Genomic DNA, 22,251 nt, shown 5'->3' with positions numbered 1-22,251 from the left:
TCACTGTTGCTGGATCAAAATCCTGGAACTCCCTTCCTAACAGCACTGTTGTACCTACACCACATGGACTGCAGTGGTTCAAGAAGGTAGCTCACCGCCACTTTCTCAAGGGCAATTAGGGATGGGCAATAAATGCTGGCCTAGCCAGCGAAGTCCGCATCCTATGAATAAAGGAAGAAAAAAAGACCATTTACAGCTTTCGAAAATGATTTTGTCTCCTGATGTAGCCATTTAACTTTAAGTAGCCACATTCCTTATGCTGCAGTCTTTAAAAGCCGCATACTGACAACTCCCTTCCCCTTCACCTTCTTTTCAGTGAGCTCAGGTACAAATGAAGCAGGGACCTTGTAAATGGGCCAGACCTCACCGAATTGCACAAGTTCAGCATTTAACAGAAACTGCAAGACTAATACCTTGGTGCCAGGTCCTGATGAACACTGGTATTATTGTATTGTTTTTTTTTTCCTGGGTAGGCGTTGCATTTACTAATCTCTGGTGCCAATCTGTGGAGCTCAATGTTTGTCTATGAAAGTAGTAGTCTTGTTATAGTTTGCTTAATGACCCACCGTGCTTTACAAATCCGTGATGAGCATGCAGGCTATGATAAAAAGCAAAATACTGCGGATGCTGGAAATCTGAAACAAAGACAGAAAGTGCTGGAAAAACTCAGCAGGTCTAGCAGCATCTGTGGAGAGAGGCAGAGTTAACATCTCGAGTCCGTGTGACTCTTCTTCAGAGCCTTCTTGAGAGACCATGTTTAAATGAGACCGACGGATCTATGTCATCCACTCATTTGAACAGCACAAGTCTCCCTATAGATCTGACAAATTGACACTGCAAGCTTAAAAAGTCCTCTGGGATTGGGTGTCGGGAATCCAGATAAGCACTTATCCTGAACCTCCATCCATAAAACCTTTCAAGAGGTGGGGCTCTTAAAATCAACCCAATGCTACCAACAACCACAAAAATGACCAAACAAAGGAATGAGTCAGGGAAGGTTTCTATACCTTTGACTGCTTTGCCTGTGAACATTTATCAGCTGAAAAATCTTTATTGATTGTCTGGTAACAATGATCATCTAGAAGCCTTGAGTGGGCTGCTGAAATGCAAATATGCTCAGCACTATTTTGTGACAACGATGCAATGTTTGGAGAGGGCTGAATTTATTTTTTCAGTGCTTTGGAAGTGGGAGTGCTCCAGATGTAGGTTGTTAGCCGGACGCGGCCCCCTCTTCAGCCAGACGGAGCTTGAGTACTCGTAAATGCCATTAAAATATTCCACAGCAGAATTAAAATAAAAACTGACTCTGCAAACCCGAAGCTGAAACAAAAAATGCGGGACAATGTAAATCAAGTCATTGGGCAAAGAGAAAATGGCAGGTTAATGTTTTGGACATGTACCCTGCATCAGAACTGAAGACCGAACAATAAACAGGCATTTTAGTAAGGCTGGGAAAATAGAGGAGCGTGCAGAGGCAGAGGGGAGAATGTACAGATGCACCAATCACAGAGGGAGTTAAATGTTTTCCACTTTGCACTTTTTCTCTGCTTTTCAAGCCTTATTAAAATAGCTATTTTTCTTCCAGCCTTCAGTTCTGATGAAGGGTACAATCCTGAAGCATTAGCCTGCCTTTTCTCTTTATTAATATTTACTGATGCCATGATATCAAGTACTGCAATACAGAGCAGACATATTGGCCAAGCTGGTTGTGGGGGGTAGGGTGTCTTTTTTAAAATTTTCATTCACGGGATGTGGGCTTCGCTGGCTAAACCAGTATTTACTGCCCGTCCCTAAATGCCCTTGAGAAGGTGGTGGTGAGCTGCCTTCTTAAACCGCTGAAGTCCGTGTGGTGTAAGTACACCAACAGTGCTGTTAGGAAGGGAGTTCCAGGATTTTGACCCAGCGACAGTGAAGGAACGACGAAATATTTCCAACACAGGATGGTGAGTGACTTGGAGAGGAACTTCCAGGTGGTGTTTTTCCCATCTATGTGCTGCCCTTGTCCTTCTAGATGGTGGCGATCTTGAGTTTGAAAGCTGTTGTCTAAGGTACTTTGGTGATTTCCTGCAGTGCATCTTGTAGATGGTACACACGACTGCCACTCTGCGCCAGTGGTGGAGGGAGTGAATATTTGTGGATGTGGTGTCAATCAAGCAGGTTGCTTTGCCCTAGATGGTGTGAAGCTTCTTGAATGTTGTGGGAGCTGCACTCATCCAAGCAAGTGAGGAGTATTCCATCACACCCTTGACTCGTGCCTTGTAGATGGTAGACAGGATTTGGGGAGTCAGGTGAGTTACTTGCCGCAGGATTCCTAGTCTCTGACCTGCTCCTGTAGCCATAGCATTCATATGGCTCGTCCAGTTCAGTTTCTGGTCAATGGTAACCCCCAGGATGTTGATAGTTGGGGATTCAGCGATAGTAATGCTGAAAACAAATATGAAGGGGCGATGGTTAGATTTTCTCTTGTTAGAGATGGTCATTGCCTAGCACTTGTGTGTCATGAATGTTACTTGCCACATATCAGCCTAAGCTTGGAAATTGTCCATTTCTTGCTGCATTTGGACATGGACAGCCGAGCACAGATTCACCAGTATGATAACAGGTTGCATGTCATTGGCTTATATCCCCTTCAGCCTAGAGGGTTGAGGAGTGATATAATTCAGGTATTCAATAGTATAAAAGCATTCGATTAGATAGGTGCCGAGAAACTGTTTCCTTTGGTGTGGGAATTCAGGATAAGGGGGCACATTAAAATTAAAGCTAGGTCATTTAGGAGTGGAATTGGGGTGCAATTTTTCACACAAAGTGGATGCTCGCAGTCAATTGAAATCTTCAAGAGTGAGTTTGATAGGTTTTTGTAAGGTGAGGATATCAAGGGATAGTGAATCAAGGTGTGTAAAATGAGGTACAGAACAGCCATGATCTAGACCAGAGGGGCTTATTTGATATACAGCTATTTGAGTTGAACAGGAGCACAATTAGAGTAGGCCAACAGTCTTTCTTTTTTGTACATTTAGCTTACTGTGCAATTATACCGGATTGGTGTCTGCTGCACCAATATTTGCCCTGACGTTTTATGTGAGAAAAGTTTGACTGTCACCCCTGAGAGTCCCATTGTATTTGTTAATCATACATCATATATGAAAGCTTACTGCCAGTGTAATACGTTGGTACTGACACATTCTGACCGTCTATGACAGGACAAAAACAGACAGTTCCAAATGTGATGATCGGTACAGGCTTTAATCGTGTGTTTCTGATGTCTTTGTCAGACAGCTTCGCGGCTGGAGGAGAACGCAACCAAACTGGCAGAGCAGCTGGAGAAGCAGGTGGACCTGCATCAAGCCGCACTGCAGCGCTCCACAAAGGCAGAGCAGAGGCTGTTAGAGCTCCAGGAGAAAGTTCGGTACCTGGAGGGGAATCTGCTAACTGGAGATGTGCTTTATGATAGCTTGAGCCAGGACAAACAGAAAGTACGGGCCACAGCTGGATTGAGTTTACTTTCTCATTGTTTCGGCACCCAATTTGCTTTTATAACAGCTAATGAAAAGCATCGGCACTTGTCCCATCAACTGGGAGGGAACAGATGGGGCTATCTTATTTCTTTTGGTTTTCTTCCAGCCTACTAATTTTTATCCTTAGTGCTCGCATACCTCCTCGTTAACCCCAACCGGCAGGACATTGGAGGCTGCAGAGTTGTCCAGCTTGGCAAGCATTTTGCTCGCAGCCTCACCTCATGAGTCAAAGCACTGTAAAACAGTTCCCCTCCTGCTTCAGCTAAGGCCTCTTAAAACTTTGCTCACTGAGGATGGGTGAATTGAATACCAGTGCCAGGATTAAAAATGAGGCCCAAGTATGATGGTAATGTCCAACTACTACAGCGCTCAGACTGTCCTTGCTTTCCTCTCTGTTTGGAATGATTGTGTTCTCAATTCAGGAAAATGCGTGGGCATTGGGTAGGTTATTCATAAGTATACTGGTAAATGGGATTCAGCTCCTGGATTGCTTGCCAAAGGATAAATTTCTCATAGGACGGCTGGTCCTCCTACAAGGGCACCATCTTCACTGAAATGCCAAGATAAGGGAATGAAACAGGACACGCCCTCTCATAGAGTCCATTCCATGAACGCATTGCTTTTGGTTAATTGGCAAAGATGCTGGGACCTGAGGCTGGGTTTGAGGATGTATCATGATGCAGTGTTTGGGTTTAAGTGTACGAGCCCAGATTTTATATGTGATGTGAATTAATGTCAATGTGAGAGCTAAATGTGGGACAATTTAACTGAATATTTGTCCATCTTCATCAGAAGATTAAAATAGGTTTGGAAACACATGATAAAAATGCATACAAAATAATTCTTAACATGTTCATTTTCTATGAGTATCTCAAATTCTTGGAGGACATAGCAGAGAAGATGAAGCTGGAGAGCATGACAGCAGAGATTGGCTTCGATATGCAGCTGGATGCTATTCTTGCCCGAGCTGATCAGCTGGTCAAAATGGAGAATGAGGCCATAATTGAGAACAAAACCCTTACATATGACCTGAAGAGAAAGGTAGAATAATCTGAGATATCCCGTTCTTGGTATTGGCAATTTAATCTGATTGATTTCCTAGTACGCCAGTGAATCAGTAAGGTGATATATTAGCAGTTATATTATGAACAAGAAAAGGCCAATTGACTCATCAGTCATGATCCTTCCACACTCTAACCTCTCAGAAACTCTTACCCACCCATTCAATCCCCTTCTACTGCCCAAGTACAATCTACTTTATAATGCTCTATCCAACCTACCTGTTTTGATCCTATCTATCCACCAGTCTCTCTCTCTGTTTATGGGATAGATTTTCACCTTCACCCCCTAGGACAGTAATCTGGGAGGCACTGTGTATGTGTCTTCATAGAATCCCAGTGATTTTCACTTTATTGATTTCTATGGAATGAAAATCAGAGGGTTTGGGTGATCCATCCCAGGAGATTATTGTCCAGGCAGTGGAGATAAAAATCTGAGCCCCTACAGCCCCCTGCCCACCTTATCTTTACATCAATGGTGAGGACAATAAATGTATGGTCTAAATATTTGAATGGGTAGCGTTCATGAAAGGGTAGAGTGTGCATGAGTTTGAGAAGGAGATTGAATGAGCTTGTGGAGCCTGTGGTAGGGGAGAGTGTACATTATCAGGTGGCTGCCATTCCCATTCATGCGAGGTGGGAGCACATTTAATTAGGCCCTTGTATGTGAACTGGAGTCATTACCTCATGCAACCAAGTCTAATCCTTCTCCCAGCACCATGACCTAACAGTTTTTACTGGGGATACTTTCACACTCACTATTGCTTACATTCTGAATTGAAAATACTATCTGGTCCCCCAACTCCCCATCATTAAGTCAGCTCTTGTGTGTTTAATTCAGCATTAACAGGGACAGGAAGTTTCAAGTTACCGTTACCTCCAGCTGATTTGGATTTAACACCTAAACTTGCAGCAAAATCTGTCCACGACAACTGCACAAGGGGGAAATAGAAATCAAGAGGCTTTCAGGATAGGAATTTATTTACACTGGGCTGCAGTAAGGCTTGTAAATTCATTTTCACTCAAAGCTTTTTCAGAGCTACTTAATTCAAGCTATTTAATTCAGACCCCTTTTTTCTCCTTTTCGAAAATGCTTGTGCTCATCACAATAAGGGATACTGATGCTGAAGATTGGAATTCATACCATTTCAATATCAAACACTCCCATATTAGGAACAGCACAAATAGATGGATAGTAAGGCTCTCTCTACTAATCCTAAAGGAAGGAAGAAAAACCTCAGCACATTCCCAAAGTGTTTTACAGCCAATGAAGTACTTTTGAAGTGCAGCCATTGTTGCAATGCAGAAAACACAGCAGCCAATTTGTGTGCAGCAAGGTTCCTATGAACAACAATGAGTTAAGGGACAGATCATCTGCTTTGGTACTATTGACTGAGGGACAAGTATTGGCCACAACACTGGGGAGACCATCTCTGCTTTTCTTAATACTATGGGAACTTGTATAGCCACCTGAGAGGATTTAACACTCACCCAAACAATGGCACCTTCAACCACACAGTACTCCCACTCAAGTGTTGGCCTGGATTATATGCTTAAATCTCTGGAGTGGGATTTGAACCCACAACCTTTTGACTCCAAGGTTAGAGTGCACCCACTGAGCTAAGGCTGAAAGTTTAAAGAATGAATCACTTTCAATCTGAGGGAGTTCAAGAATTGAAGAGACTAATTCTTTTTGCTCTTCCAGCTTAAAGCCCAGAAAGAGAAGTTGGTTAGCAAAGAGCTGCATATGGACATGCTGAGGAGAAAAATTACACAACTGGATGTGGAGAAACAGACACAAACTGCACTGGCAGTGGAGAGGGACGAGGCCAACTTAACTGTGCGGAAGTTGCAGAAAAAGGTGGAACGCCTTGAGAAGGAACTCCATAAAGCACACACCTCCAGCATGGATCTGAAAGCAAAGCTCTCCGATACTCATGAGCTTAAGGTAATTCCAAAAATCCCAGCTCTCTTACCATTGACCCATTTGCTATTGGCCTTCGTTCCAATATTCTGCCTATGGGATTACTATCTCACAATCATTAGCCTTGGGGGTTTCTGAAAATGTTGAGGGTCGGTGGTATAGAGGTTCCAGCTATTCAACAATGTTGGGTTTGACTGCCTGCTTTTAAAAAGCTGGTATTTGACCCTCTGGTGTAGATGGTGGATGTTGCCTGGTTCTGTACCAGTCACCAAGTTCCCTCTTCACATTGAAGAGAGGACCAGGTGAGGCTATCAATCATAACATGAACCGCAACTTCATTGATCTGCCCTTCCAGTGAGAATGCAGATCAAAGAATCATTGCTGCACTGTGTACTCCCTACATTGACCTATTTGAGTCAGCTTCACACTGGAAGCATTGGATTAGCGAATTGCCTCTTTTGCTTGTACATGTTGTATAAATTAAGCAGGCACATCTAACTAGAAATTCAAAAAATGCTCCTGATTTTGAGGTTTAAAGGAGAGCAATTGATTTTTATTCTTCAACATCAGGCCATGGACACTATTGGCAAGGCCAGCATTCATTGTCCATCCTTAGTTTTCCTGAGAAAGTGATGGTACAACTGCATGGCTTGCTTAGCTATTTCAAAAGGTAGTTAAGAGATAACCATGTTAGAGTTACATATAGGAAGACTGGATGAGGACAGTAGGCTCCTTCCCTAAAGGACATTAATAACCAGATGAGCTTTTACAACTTGGCCTCTTTTACTGATGCTTGTTTTCTAAAGCTGTATTCATTTTCCAGCTATCATGGTGGCATTTTAGAACATAAGAAATAGAAGCAGGAGTAGGCCATTCGGCCCCTCAAGCCTGCCTCGTCATTCAATAAGATCATGGCTGATCTGTCCCAGGCCTCAACTCCTCTTTCGTGCCAGCTCCTCATAGCCCTCCACTCCCTGATATTTCAAAAATCTATCTATCTCCTCTTTAAATACTTTCAGTGATCTAGCCTCCACAACTCTTTGGGGTAGAGAATTCCAGACGTTCACTATCCTCTGAGAGAAGAAATTCCTTCGCCTCTCAGTTTTAAATGAGTGTCCCCTTATTCTGTAACTATGTCCCCTAGTTTGAGATTCCCCCACTAGTGGAAACACCTTCTCAACATCCACCCTGTCAACTCCCCTCAGAATCTTGTATGTTTCAATAAGGTCACCCCTCATTCTTCTAAACTCTAATGAATAAGGGCCTAACCTGTTTAGCCATCCTTGATAAGTCAACCCCTTCATCCCAGGATTCAGCCTAGTGAATCTTTTTTGAACTACCTCCTTAACTCACTGTCTCTGGATTACTATATACCTACTGTTTCATTAACCTCAATTGGCTGGTTGATGCTGAGATGCAAATTACCCTCTACAGTGAGATGTCATATGAGCAGTTACATACTTTCCTTTATTTAACTGGAAGCCATATTGTTGGTTCATTCTCTCTAAAGTATGCTCAATTCCATTTGAATGAACTGTTTTCCCCTCCAATCTGTCTGTAGATTAAGACACTGGAGCAAAGTAAGACGATTGAGGATCTGAATAAATCCATGAAGAAGCTGGAGAAGTTGAAGGAGGTGGCTATAGGAAAGCTAAACTCCACAAAGTCAGAGCTGGACTTCACTGAATTCGAGGCGAAGGAGGAGAAAGATCGAGCTCGGAACATACTGGAGGCTGTGGGCAGTGAGCTGAAAACACTCAAACAAACCTTGGAGGAAGTGGGCAAAAGAGAGAGACAGGTAGGGATTTTCATCCTAGCACTCATGAAGGTGAAGAGTGACATGATTGGAAAATGGAATATGCCATTGGAAATGGGAAATAGTCCATCCAAAGCTTCACAGGTGTAAGCAGTGGTTCAGTGGTACCACACTTGCCTCTGAATCCGAAGGCTGTTGGTTGAACACCCACTAGAGATTTGTGCACCTAATTTAGGGTAACATTCTAAGCAGTAACGAGGGAGAGCTATATTGTTTGTGGTGCTGTCTTTTGGAAGAGATGCTAAACCAATGCTTCATCTGCCCTCTCAGGGTGAAAAGATACCATGGCACAGGAGACTTCTGAAGCTGTGGCAACATTTATCCCTCAACCAATAGGTTATTGGGTCATTATTCCATTGCCATTTGCAGGTTCTTGTTATGCACACATTGGCTGCACTTCCTATATTACAACAGTGACTAGAGTGTAAAAATACTACATTGGCTGTAAAACACTTTGGGATGTCTGGAGACTGTGAAAGGGGATTTATAAATGCAAGTTTTTTCTTTCTTTAATACCGACTAGACTCAAAGCATAGCTCCAGGGAAAGGGCGGGGTGGGGGGTGTGTGGAGTGGTCACCATTAAGTTTACATGGATAGTCTAGATGTGCAGAAGCTAGAAGTGTGTGACAGGAAGGAACACATTCAAATGGTATGTTGCGGTAAATGTTACCAGGTGGTGTTGCCAGAGCTGAGCCCAGTGGGAATGAATTGCAAAAATCAACATGGCTCTGCCCTCTAAATTAAACTCGCTTAAAATTCCTCAGAAAGTTCAGAGGACCTTGAATTAGGCTGGGTCAAAACCCCGGAACTCCTTCCCTAACAGCACTGCGGGTGTACCTACACCACATGGACTACAGCGGTTCAAGAAGGCAGCTCACCACCACCTTCTCAAAGGCAATTAGCAGTGGTGTAATGGGAAATTTTGAGGTGCCGGAGCTCTAAGAAAGTGTGTTGCTACATCATTTCTAAATCTACTATTATGCTGCTTCCCTATGTATTAATCATATGTGTCCCCAAAAATCAGTAAACTATGCTTTTTAAGTGAAACATATTAGTGCCAGTAGGCGGTAGGCATTTTATTTTGAACTGTGTGGTATTTTGTATCACAAGTCTTTAGCATAGCTAGAATTTCATTATGCAACAGTTTAATTATTTAATTCAAACCTATTAAAAACATGAATAACAGAAAACTTTACTTACTTCTGAATAACTTACTTAATAAAACTTTACTTACTTCTGATTAGGGGATGGTATATAGAGGAGCCACTGCGGATGAAATTTAATGTAGAGAATTGTGAAGTGATACATTTTGGTCAGAAGACTGAGGAGAGGTGACACTAAATAAAGGGTACAATTCTAAAGGGAACGCAGGAGCAGAGGGACCTGGGTGTATATGTGAATAAATCATTGAAGGTGCAGGGCAGGCTAGGAGAGCAGTTAATAAATTATACTGAATCCTGGGTTTTATAAATAGGGCCATAGTGTACAAAAGCAAGTAAGTTATGAACCTTAATAAAGCACCGGTTTAGACTCAACAGGAAGATTATGAAGGCTTTAGAAAGGGTGCAGAAAAGAGTTACAAGAAAGGTTCCGAGGGTGACTTCATTTACATGGATAGGTTGGTGAAGCTGAGATTGTTCTCCTTGGAGAAGAGAAGGTTGAGAAGAGATTTGTTAGACGTGTTCAAAATCATGAGGGGCCTGAATAGAGTAAATGGGCAGAAAGTGTAGCCTTTGGCTGAAGGTCGAGAACCCTAAGGTGATTAACAAAAAAATCAGAGGCGACATATGGAAAAGCTTCTTTATGCAACAAGTGGTTTGGATCTGGAATGATCTGTCTGATTGTGTGGTGGAGACAGATTCAATTGCGGTTTTCAAAAGCGAATTGGGTAATTATCTGAAGAGAAAAGGGCTACAGGGAAAAGGTGAAGGAGTGGGACTAGCTGAGTTGCTGTTGCAGAGAACTGACACAGAGAAAATGTGCTGAATGGCCTCCTTCTTGCTTTTAACCATTCTATGACTCTAGTATAGGCACATTCAAGGAACTTGATAAACATGAGGAAGAAGCTGAAGGTTACCCTCTGTCTTCCCCCCATACCCTTTCTCCCCTCTACACCCTCTCTCCCCTGTGCACACACTCTCTCCCCCACATTCTCTCTTCCCCTCACACTCTCTCTCTCCCCCTCCACAATCTCTCCCCGCAACACTCTTTCTCCTCTATACTCTCTCTCTCCCCCCACACTCTCTCTCCCCACCCACACTTTCTCTCCCCTCACACTCTCTCTCTATCCCCCTCACACTCTGTCTATCCCCCTCGCACTCTCTCTATCCCCCTCACACTCTCTCCTCCACCACACTCTCTCAAACCCCCCTATTTTTCTGTCCCCACTCCTGGCAGAGGACAGGGTTTTCCAAAGGGACAAATTCTTAATAGAGGATGAATCAGGTCTCTACATAATGGACACAGCACATCCCATGCGTCTGATATCCCTGTACACACTCCACAATCACAGAGACAAACTAAAATGTCCAGTTAATAATTTATCAACAGCATCCAAACTCGAAGAATGGCTATATGCTGATTCTAGAATCACATACGTGACTTGTATCGATGACCTTTGCTGTGCTGGAGTTGATGCCAGTGGTTGTTTTTCTGCCTTCTTGCCCAGAAGAGGGAGTATTTCACTGAAAGATGCTAGGCCTGTGTTTACTGTGAAGCGGGCTAACATGCAGGCAGGCTTTGAGGAAGGATTTGTACAACTTCCCCTGCACATCAGAAAGGAGACCAGGAGGGGCAGTGGGGACTGTTCATGTTTTAAGGCCATTTTAGAGAATCAGTGGGAGGTGCCGGAGACTTTCTGTAGCAAGGCCGAATCTGGGTGATCTGGGGATGAAGACAATTGGGAGAGGAGTGGATGGAGGAATCGGGAGGGGGATCGACCACCGTTGCAAGCCGGTTCCTGGTTCAGGTTCTAAAATTGGTGTTAAGTCCCTCACTATTCTTGGGGCCAATGCCTGTTTTAGGAAGTTGCTAGAAGGACCGATATTGCGCCTGACCTAAAATGATAACGGACACGTGTTTGATGCTACTGGGGTATGGGAGGTTGACCCCCTAAATTGGAGTGGTGTGTACCCACCAATGAGCACAACGAGGATAAATTTCACCCACCTAATTTTAAGCACTTCAGACACCACTGATGCAATAACCTGCTTCAATACAAGTTATCCTGTCAGGCATTCAGCCCACTTTCAAGTCGTCACTTCAGAGTCCATTCACTGCGAGTTCACTGTTTACTGGTTATTGGTTGGGTGGGGCGGGGGGCTCAAAAGGAACAGTAAGGACAATTTCTGCTCTTGGAAAGAGCCTTTTCATCAAGGGTGTGTATGAGGTACACACGGCTATCATCTGGTGGAATTTTCGAGTTACACTCCCTGTCAGCAAGGCTCCATGCCAGGGGTGCAATTTTATAAAATAATCCTTGCTTAGCCTATGGCATCCCATGAATTCTTTAATACAGTGTAATCTCCCCTGGTTATAGGTTTTTCTCTGTATAAACTCTGTGTATGTTGTTACAATCCCTGTGGGGATCCATAAACCAAAAGAACCAAATTTACCGAACGACACCAAATGAAGAAATTACTGAACAAGATTTCATTTTTTGTAATGTTACTTTAATATGAATCAGAATCAGTACAAAGTAACAGGCAAATCACAGTTGGTATGACTTATAAATTACTCATGGAATAGCCAATATAACAAGAGATCTCAGATTTTCTAGGCCATACCCTCTGCCTGATGGCACCAATTGTAGCCACAAATTCTTCCCAGCTTGGATTTTCCTTGAGCAGAATTCCAGTCCCTTTCCTTCAAGGACTTAGCTGATTCTCCACAGTCAGCAACTTCCATGTAAACAGGGTTCCACCTGTGCAAGCTTCTATGCAATGTCATGCATCTTTCCAGAACCTTCTCAGCTCCCCTCGGTTGTGGTTATGTGGATTTATCAGAACTGCCTTTACCTTCACACGGTATGGCTAATTCTGGGCTTTTAATTACTCGGAAGTAAATGAAATAGTAGCAACAGTCCTAGATGAGCTTTCCAACCACTCAGAAATCCAGCTCTCTGACTCAGCTTGCTGACCACCTCCTCTCTGCAGTTCTTCTCTTTCCTCTTTTTTCTCTCTGCCACGCAGCCTCTGTGCTTTAGCTTCCATCCCATTGGTACTACTGCTCCCAGGTCAAGGGTTGCCAGCTTATATGGACCAATATTTTTTTATTCCCTAAAAATTATAATTGATCCCTTTTTGAATGAAACAAACTTCTAAAAGTCTTTTTCAAACATGTTTTAACAATTACAGATTCCTCAAACATTTTAAAACGCTTACAAATTTTCCTTACTATTACTGCTTCCGGGTCAAAAGCCATGACATTATGCATTGAGTGTGTGTATGTTTATGAGTTTGTGTGTGTGTGTGTGTGCCTGGAGAAGGGAGTTCAGTTCTTTTGCAGACTGCATGAATGGACGATCCTGAGGCCTCACTAGCACCTTTTTCTTTTCTGTGGTATCTGGAAGGCTCCACTCCAAGTTTCACAGGTACACAGAGTTTGTGCAGTCTCAAATGTACCTTGTAGGCTCTTTCTGTTCTCCAATTGCTGTCAGTTCACCAACACAGTAGCAAGATGATAGATCGATTGTGTTCATTAATTGGAAAATGAACCGTGTCTTTCACACCCTATGTGATATTGACCACATAACACTGACACTTGCTCCAAACAAGTTAGCAGACATCAAAGAGAAAGAATTATCTTCAAATGGATCCAGTAAATATTTTGTTCTGCAACTTTTCGGCTTTCTATATCTTTAAGGATTGGCTGCTCATTACTTTCCCCTTTTTTAATCCCTACTTAGCTATAAGATCCAGGCTGTTACATCCAATATGATATTGAGGGAGTGCTGCACTGTCGGAGGTGCCTTGTATTAGATGACCATTAAACGAAGGTCCCCGTCTACCCTCTCAGGTGGTTTTAAAAGATCCCATGGTACTATTTGAAGAAAAGGGGAGTTATCCCCCTTGTCCTGACCAATACTTATCCCTCAAACAACATCACTATAATAAATAATCATTATCACATTGTTTGTGGGAGCTTGCTGTGTGCAAATTGGCTGCCACATTTCTTATATTACACATCAGTGACTACATTACAAAAGTGACTACATTTCAAGGGTACTTAATTGGCTGTGAAGGACGTAGAGATGTCCTAAGGTCATGAAAGGCGCTATAAAAATGCAAGTACATGTTTCTTTGGGATCTGATTGCTTCAAGACCCTCCATTCTTATCCACATGTTGTCTAATCTTCCCCTCCCCCATAACCTCATCCTCCCCAATTCACATTTGAAAGTTATGATTGAATCTGCTTCCACTCTTACAGGCAGTGCACTCCAGGTCATAGCAACTCAGTGCAAAATAAAATTCTCATTAGTTTTTCCCCACCCACATCTCAGCAACACCGCCACTCACCCTCCACTGCCCTACCCTCCCCATCCCAGCAACACTGCTATCCCCCCATCCACTGTCCCATCCTAGCACACCTCCATTGTCCCCTCCCACTGCCCTATTCTCCCTATTTCCCCTCCCTATCCCAGGAACACTGCCTATCCTCACCATTTTTTTGCTAATTCCTTTAAATCTATGTTCTCTAGTTACCAATCCACCTGCTAGTGGAAAGTTTCTTATTTATTCTATCCAAACCCTTCACAATTTTGAACACCTGTATTGAATCTACCCTTAACTCACTTGCAGTCACCTTAAGTGTGCTGAGGCGACAGTGGGAGATCTGGATATTCTCTGTGGAATTTCAGGGCCTACCGAGAGCCAGTATGGACTCAATGAGCTGAATGGCTTCCTTCATCAAATGGCCACTTACACTCTTTTTTCCATGAGTTCCATTGATTCTCCCATCATGGTCACAGCAGGCTTTGGTAATATTGGGAATTAATGTCCATTCCACAAATCAATATGTCAGATTTAATATGGTTACTGAAGTCTGTAGGCCAGAAATGGGAATAGAGTAATGCCATGTGTAAATGCTAAAATAGCTCACATTTTGTTTCCTGGAGATCTATTCAAAACTAGTGAGTTGAGATGTTTGCTGTAGTTTGATGTCTGCTCTTTATGCTTCACTGCCTCTTTATCTTCCTTTGGCTTGTTTTTATAATCTTCCTGTTCCCTTTCCTTGCCAGATATTTAGGATATGGGATAAGCATTCAAAGTTTTGCATTCCTACCTAAACCACAATGGCCTCCGTTGCCATTTCCACTGTTTGATGAGCCTCAGCTGTCCCATATGTGTCCAACTGATTGTTAAGTATTTCTTGATGTTTCTGATTCCTGATGTTTTTATTGAGTTTGAGGCAATTTTCTTCAAATGCTCAAAATATGACTTTTGAAATATCAGTAGGGTTGGAAACTGCCGACATTAATGGGAAAATCTTTCCGGGACATTCCTGTGTTTGCTTTGTTTGAGGTGTTATCCAACATCGGGCTCTTGCCTGTTTATATGACCAGCTGTTACTTTCAGCTGGTGGGTCCCGAACTTCCACTGGGGATTCTCCCAAATTCCCCATAAAACTTTGCCACTTAAACCCTTTTTCCATGAGTTCCACTGATTCTCCCACCATGGTCACAGCAGGCTTAGGTAATATTGGGTATTAATGCCCATTTCACATATCAATGAGCATTTCAGAGTTAATATGGTTACTGAAGTCAAGATGAATCACCAGAATTGCTCAGAAAGGAGCCATTCAGGCCACTATCTCTGTGTCAGTGCTAACTCTTCAATTGGAGCTGTCCACTTTAGTCCTTTTACACCGCCCTTTCCCTTTGTCCTTCAATTTCTTTATTTCCCAGTATATATTCAATTCCCTTTCAAATGCTGTTAGTATCTCCTTGTGCTAAAGCGTTCATTGTTTTCATAACCCTCTGTGTGCAAACACTTCTACTAACTTTTCCTTTCATTCCCCTAGTTAGTTTGTGCCTCCTTGTTGCTGATTCACTAACCAGTGGGAATAATCTTTAACTGTTTACTCTCCCAAGCCCTTCATTATGTTGAACACCTCCATTAGCTTCCCACTTAACCTTCTAGGATACAATGACAAAAGACTTTCTTCCTGACTTCAGCTGTGTTTTATATTGTGTAGTGACACATGTTGTTTCCTTACCTCATTTTGACTATACTCTTTGAATAAATATTCACAAACTTCTTCAAGAGACCCCCCTTGCAGGAGAACTTCTGCTCTCCTGGTTGACTTCTTTTCTTTCACCCTCTAAATGTTAGCTCATTCAAAACTCTGAGGCCCATTTCTTGACTCATAAGTCCCTTTCACTCCTGTGCTCACTGATGTACTGATCTGACAACGCCTCATATTCAAAATTCTCATCCTTACATTCAGAACGACCCATAGGCTCACCCCTCCCTATCTGTGTAACCTCCTACAACTCACCAAGAGCTCCTGTTTTCCTCCAAATCTGGTCTCTTGTTCATCTCTGATTCATTTGCCCCACAGTTGGTGGCCGTACCTTCAGTTGTCCACACCTTAAGTTATGAAATTTCCTCTCTAAACCCCTCTGACCCTCCACCTCTCTCTCTGTCTCTCTCTCGCCCTTTAAGAAATCCCTTTCAGCCCTCCTATTTGACTAGCCTAATATTTTCCTTAAGTGGCTGTATATCAAATTTTGTTTGATAACACTTCTGTAAGGTATTTTGGGATGTTTTACTACATTAAACATTTTACTACATTGGGCTGGCGTGGACATGATAGGCTGAATGTCCTTCGTCCGCATTGTAATTTTCTTTGCTTCAATGCCAGGCACTAATTAATTGCAAGCAGTTGTTCTTGCTACTTCCGCTTAATTTTTTAACCTGTCTTTTTCAAAAGAAACCGATTATGAAACCACTTTGAATATGCTGTGAAAGGAGGATACATTTTAACTGTGTCCTGATCATTTTGGTCAAAAATTAGACCTTTAAATGCATGTACTAATTAACTAGATGATTAACATAACATTGCACATTTGTTTTTCCAGCTACTGGCTTTCAGAGAAGTTGTCTCTCGGATACTAGGTCTAAACGTGACCGCTCTTGCACTTCCTGACTATGAAATAATCAAACGGTTGGAAAAGCTGGCCCAAGCCCATCACCCGTCCGCCATGACTGCACTGTGCCTTGGGAACTCGGTGGGTAAGCTACACCAGGGCTATGCGGCAGGATGTGAGGCCAGGCAAAGGTTGGCCAGCAGCCTGAATCATCTAGGCCCCAAGCCAATGGCAGCGTTGCCAGCACGAAGACCAAAAAGTAGCTTGCCGTAAAACATCTGGACACATTAGAAATCGAAGCATGTTAGCGAGCAAAAATCCATAAAGTGTCCTTTTTGATTATTTCAGGGTATCGCTGCCTGTCTGCACTGCTCTTTTCCCGGGATGATTTTTGAACCTTAAATCTAAGTGGTCAGCCATGGCTCAGTTGGTAACAGCCTCGCCAATGTCAGAAGATTGTGGGCTCAAGTCCCACCCCAGAAACTAGAGCACATAATCTAGGCTGACATTCCCAATGCAGTATCGAGGGAATCCTGCACTGTTGGAGGTGCCATCTTTCGGATGAGACTGAGGCCCTCTGAGGTGTGCATAAAAGATCCCAGGGTACTATTTTGAAGAAGAGGAGCCAATATTTATCCTTCAAATGCATTCCTAAAACATATTACCTGGTCATTGCTGTTTGTGGGAGTTTGCTGTGTGTGTGAATTGGCTGCTGCCAATGTCACTTCCAACAGTGACTACACTTCAAAGGTTTCTCTGTCAAGCACTTAGGGATGTGCCACAGTTGTGGAAGACGTTGTATAAATGTAGGGTCTTTCTCTTTTTTCTTCCTAAATGACATTTCTAACATGCCGATCCCTTACAGAAGGGTGTCAGAGGCAAAATGGTGAAGGCTGAGCAGGGAGAAGAAAGAAGATGGGAGGAGAGGCTCAAAGAAAGAGAAGTGCTTTCAAAATAGATAGGACAGGGAGGCAGCTGGACAGAAGAATCCAGGGATTTCCAGAGGGCAGCAGCATAGATCCTGAATGAGTGGCCACCAGAGGTAGAATGAGAGTAACCAGGTGTTGACTGAGTTGTAGGGGTACATGTAGCCAGAGATTTCTAAGGTAATGGGGGTGGGGTGTGTCTGTGGAGGGTGTCTGACAAGTGCAGCTACCCGTGAATATGTTTAGGGGCCTCCACACTGCTGAGAACTCTGTATATTTTGATATTCTCTTTGTCCAATATAGAGTTCAAATGCTCTCCCATTACCCAAATACCCTTCACTTACCAACATGCAGAGACTCAGGCAAGAGACTTACAGAAATTATTCTATCATATGATGTGGGCACTACTGGCTAGGCCACCATTTGGTGCCCGTCCCTTGAAAAGGCATTGGTGAGCCAGCTTCTTGAACTGCTACAGCAGTTTGGTACAACTGAGTAGCTTGCTAGGCCATTTCAGAGGACAGTTAAGAGTCAACCATATTGCTTTGGGTCTGGGGTCACATGTAGGCCAGACAAGGTAAGGATGGCAGATTTTCTACCCTAAAGGGGCATTAGTGTTCCACTCGATAGTTTCACTGCATCACTGAGACTAGCTTTCAATTGCAGATTTTTAAAATTTAGATTCCACCAACTGGTATAGTGAGCTTTGAAACCATGTCCCCCACAGCATTGGCTGGAGTTTCTGGATTAGTAGTCCAATGAAATACTACTATTCTACTGTCTCCCCTAAGTGTTGGGCTTGTGGAACCTACAAGTGTGTTCGTCTAGGATTGCTCCAGGAGTGTGAGACTGCACAGTTTACCAGCTGCTGATATAAATCAGGTCAGATCTAAGCTCTGCAATCCTGCCACATCCAGTCGTGAATGGTGGTGGACAATTAAACAACTAACTGGAGGAGGAGGATACACAATTATCCCCATGCTTAATGATGGGGGAGCACAGCACATGTAAAAAATAAGGCTGAAGCATTTGCAATCATCTTCAGCAGAAGTGCCAAGTAGATCTTGCTCTCCTCCAGAGGTCCCCAGCATCACAGATGCCAGTCTTCAGCCAATTTAATTATACTCTACGTGATATCAAGAAACGGCTGAAGGCACTGGATACTGCCTGACAATATTCTGGCAATAGTGCTGAAGACTTGTGCTCCAGAACTTGCTGCGTACTTAGCCAAGCTGTTCCAGTACAGTTACAAAACTGGCATCTACCCAGGAATGTGGAAAATTGCCTGGGTATGTCCTGTACACAAAACGCAGGACAAATTCAACACGGCCAATTACTACCCAATCAGTCCACTCTCCAAATTCAGTAAAGTGACGGAAGAGGTCATCAACAGTGCTGTCAAGCAGCACTTGCTTAGCAATAACCTGCTCACTGACGCTCAGTTTGGGTTCCGCCAGGGAAACTCAGCTCCTGACCTCATTACAGCCTTAGCTGAAACATGGACAAAAGAGCTGAACTCAAGAGGTGAGGTGAGAGTGACTGGCCTTGATATCAAGGCAGCATTTGACTGAGTGTGGCATCAAGCAGCCCCAGCAAAACTGGAGTCAAAGGGAATTGGGAAAAACTGTCCACTGCTGGAACCATACCGAGCACAAAGGAAGATGATTGTGGTTGTTGGAGATCAATTACCTCAGTGCCAGGGCATCACTCAGGGTAGTGTCCTAGGCCCAACCATGCTTCATCAATGACCTTCCTTCCATCATAAGGTCAGAAGTGGGGATGTCCGCTGATGATTGCATGATGTTCAGCACCATTCACAATCCACAGATACTGAAGCAGTCCATGTCCAAATGCAGCAAGACCTGGACAATATCCAAGCTTGGGCTGACAAGTGGCAAGTAACATTTGTGCCAGAGAAGTGCCAGGCAATGACCATTTCCAGCAAGAGAGAATCTAGCCAATGCCCCTTTATATTCAATGGCATTACTATTTCTGAATCCCCCACTATCAAAATCATGGATTGCCATTGACCAAAAGCTGAACTGGACAAGCCACATAAATGCCGTGGCTACAACAGCAGGTCAGAGGCTAGGAATCCTGTGACGAGTGACTCATCTCCTGACTCTCCAAAGCCTGTCCACCATCTAAAAGGCACAAATCAGGAGTGTGATGGAATACTCTCCACTTGCCTGGATGAATGCAGCTCCAATAACACTCAAGAAGCTTGACACCATCCAGGACAAAGCAGCCCGCTTGATTGGCACCCCATCCACAAATATTCGCTCCCTCCACCACCGACACACAGTGGCAGCAGTGTATACTGTCTACAAGATGCACTGCAGGAACTCACCAACGCTCCTCCGACAGCATCTTCCAAACCCACGACCGCTACCATTTAGAAGGACAAGGGCTACCATCTAGAAGGACATGGGCAGCAAACACATGGGAACACCACCGCCTGTAAATTCTCCTCCAAGCCACTCACCACCCTGACTTGGAAATATATCGCCGTTCCTTCACTGTCACTGGGTCAAAATCCTGGAACTCCCTTCTGAACAGCACTGTGGGTGTACTCACACCACAGGGACTGCAGTGATTCCAGAAGGCAGCTCACTACCACCTTCTCAAGGGCAATTAGGGATGGGCAATAAATGCTGGCCTAGCCAGTGATGCCCTCATCCTATGAATGAATTAAAAAAAAGTGTCCTCCACCTCTTAGAGAATTACCTGGAACCCCAGTCTTGGGAATCAGGCTGCCTGGTTAAATATCAACAATGTGGGGGATCACTGGAAAGACTGGTTCTAATACCCATCCTTGGTTGCTCCAAGAAAGTGTCATAGAGTTACAGAGAGTCATAGAGCTATTATGGCACAAAAGGTGGCCATTCAGCCCATCAAGTCCATTCTGGCTCACTGTCGAGGAATCCAATCAGTCCTGGTACGCCTGCTCTGTCCCCATAGCGCTGCTAGTTTACTTCCCTCAATTGCCCATCTAATTTCCTTCTGAAATCGTTGATTATCTCTGCTTTCCCCACCCTTGTAGGCAGCGAGTTCCAGGTCAATACCATTTCCTACATAAAAAAAGATCTTCCTCACATTCTCCACTGTACTGTTTGCTGGGGGTTCCAGGCTTTTGACCCACCAATGATAAAGACACGGCAAAATAATTAGGATGGTGTGTGAATTAAAGGAGAGTTAGGAGGTGATAGTGTCCCTGTGCACCTGCTGCCCTTGTCCTTCTCACTGGCGGAAGTCACAGGGGATGGAGGTGCTGTGAAGAAGCCTAGGAGAGGTGCTGTAGTGCATCTTGATGATGATACACAATGCAGCCACAGGATGCTTAAGATTGTGGATAAGCTGGCAATCAAGTGGACTGCTTTGTCCTGGATGAAGAAGAATTGGAGTATCTCACACGAGGAATGGCAAGAGATGTCCTTGCAAGGCAATGTGACTTTCCAGAATGTTGTGAAGGTTGGAGATAGGGCAGTAGTTGAAGAGAATGGATGGAGTAGTGTTGATACCCTGGTGTAGTACTGAGGCAGAGTGTAACTTCTGGCATTGGGCAGAAAATCGGTGTCACTTTTTTACCCTTATGGTGGAAAGTACACCACTCCTGTACCATTAATCTGAACAGGGTTTCTCTGATCTTCTTTCATGACTTTGGTGGTGGAAATCACACAAAAACAGTGGGAATTCTACCTCATGGAGTCTAGCTTTTGGGACTTCTTTATTACTTTGCTGCCTTGTAAAATCATTGATATCCAATAACAATGAATACCCCAAATCAAAATGGTTTGTTTGGAGGAGAAGTTTGGCAATTTAGGCTTTCCACAGGTTTTTTATTTTTCTGTTTAATGCTTTTTATTTGCTCCATTATATATAACAATCCTGAGTTTCATTATTTCTCTTTTTTGTTTTCTCACTCATAAGACAGATCCGAGGGTGTTGAGAGCCAGGGGACAGAGGTTGGAGATGGGAAAGCAGCCCTGATTCTCCAAAGCACACTCCCTTCAAACATGACCCCTGTACTGGAGGTTCATGACTCTAAAGTTACCTCCCTACGAAATGTACACAGCCACTTCTTGACGTTCAATAACACAGCATTTGGAATATTTTAGCCCTTTATAATTTTCCACGCAGAAGTGTCATTTATGTAATTTTGTGAACAAGACAATTGAACTATGTTTTATAGGGAAATAAATTTTGTGACCGCATTTAGATTTATTTTGGAGATTAAAATTTTTCAATGTAAACCAAACAACGTGGCATTTGGAAGTTGAAAAGTGAAGATAATGAAATAAACCAATGATTATATTATATTATGCCCATAAATTTCTAATGAAAAATGGTATTTCCGATCCGAACGTGACAATAGCATGTGTTATCAATAGATATAAGACAACAGGAATATTATTACAAATGTAGATAATGTATTGTTTTTAATCTGTGAATCTGAAATGTAGTTTTTGTGGAGAATTTAATTTAATTGTACAGCACTTATTATACATATTACCAAAAGGATGGGCTTATTAACTGTAAAAGAAATCAGAGACCTTGACATGTTGAAAGTTAATGAAAAATCAATCACCTCAGAGACAAGGCTGTTCCCCTCAAATTGGTAAATTTACGTACTAATGGTTGAAACATGTTGCATTTTGTGGAGGAGCATTTTGTGTATCAGTCTGGAAGACCTTGAAACAGCTGTAATAATTTGGCTTTGAAGGGCTCAAATTGCCCTACCAGTGTTGCATAGCTCAGAACTTCTTCAGGAATGTGGCCTGGAGGAGGTTTTGGTAGATTTTATAAAAACACACTAACAGACCTTCTAGACCCTCTTAAACAGAAGGACATTCTTTTTCCAGAGGCAATCATTGTCTGTTTGGAGTTACGCTAATCTCCAGTCATTTCTTTAGCACCAGAG

General features: G+C 43.2%; 1 protein-coding gene across 1 annotated transcript in view; it reads left to right on the top strand.

Annotated features, from left to right (window-relative positions):
* Positions 1-21,588, top strand: part of ccdc170 (coiled-coil domain containing 170) — a 79,630-nt gene extending 58,042 nt beyond the window's left edge. Inside the window, exons 11-16 of the mRNA XM_041206659.1 lie at positions 3,273-3,473; positions 4,383-4,556; positions 6,279-6,521; positions 8,059-8,295; positions 16,396-16,545; positions 21,261-21,588. Of these exons, the coding sequence (XP_041062593.1) occupies positions 3,273-3,473; positions 4,383-4,556; positions 6,279-6,521; positions 8,059-8,295; positions 16,396-16,545; positions 21,261-21,320 (1,065 nt within the window). The 3' untranslated portion in view covers positions 21,321-21,588. The remainder of the gene's footprint in view (positions 1-3,272; positions 3,474-4,382; positions 4,557-6,278; positions 6,522-8,058; positions 8,296-16,395; positions 16,546-21,260) is intronic.
* The last annotated feature ends 663 nt before the right edge of the window (positions 21,589-22,251 follow it).

This window comes from Carcharodon carcharias, chromosome 2 (genome assembly GCF_017639515.1).
Source record: "Carcharodon carcharias isolate sCarCar2 chromosome 2, sCarCar2.pri, whole genome shotgun sequence".
NCBI classification, from domain to species: domain Eukaryota; kingdom Metazoa; phylum Chordata; class Chondrichthyes; order Lamniformes; family Lamnidae; genus Carcharodon; species Carcharodon carcharias.
Note: the sequence above shows the minus strand (reverse complement) of the source record. Positions and strands in the feature narration are given on the sequence as shown.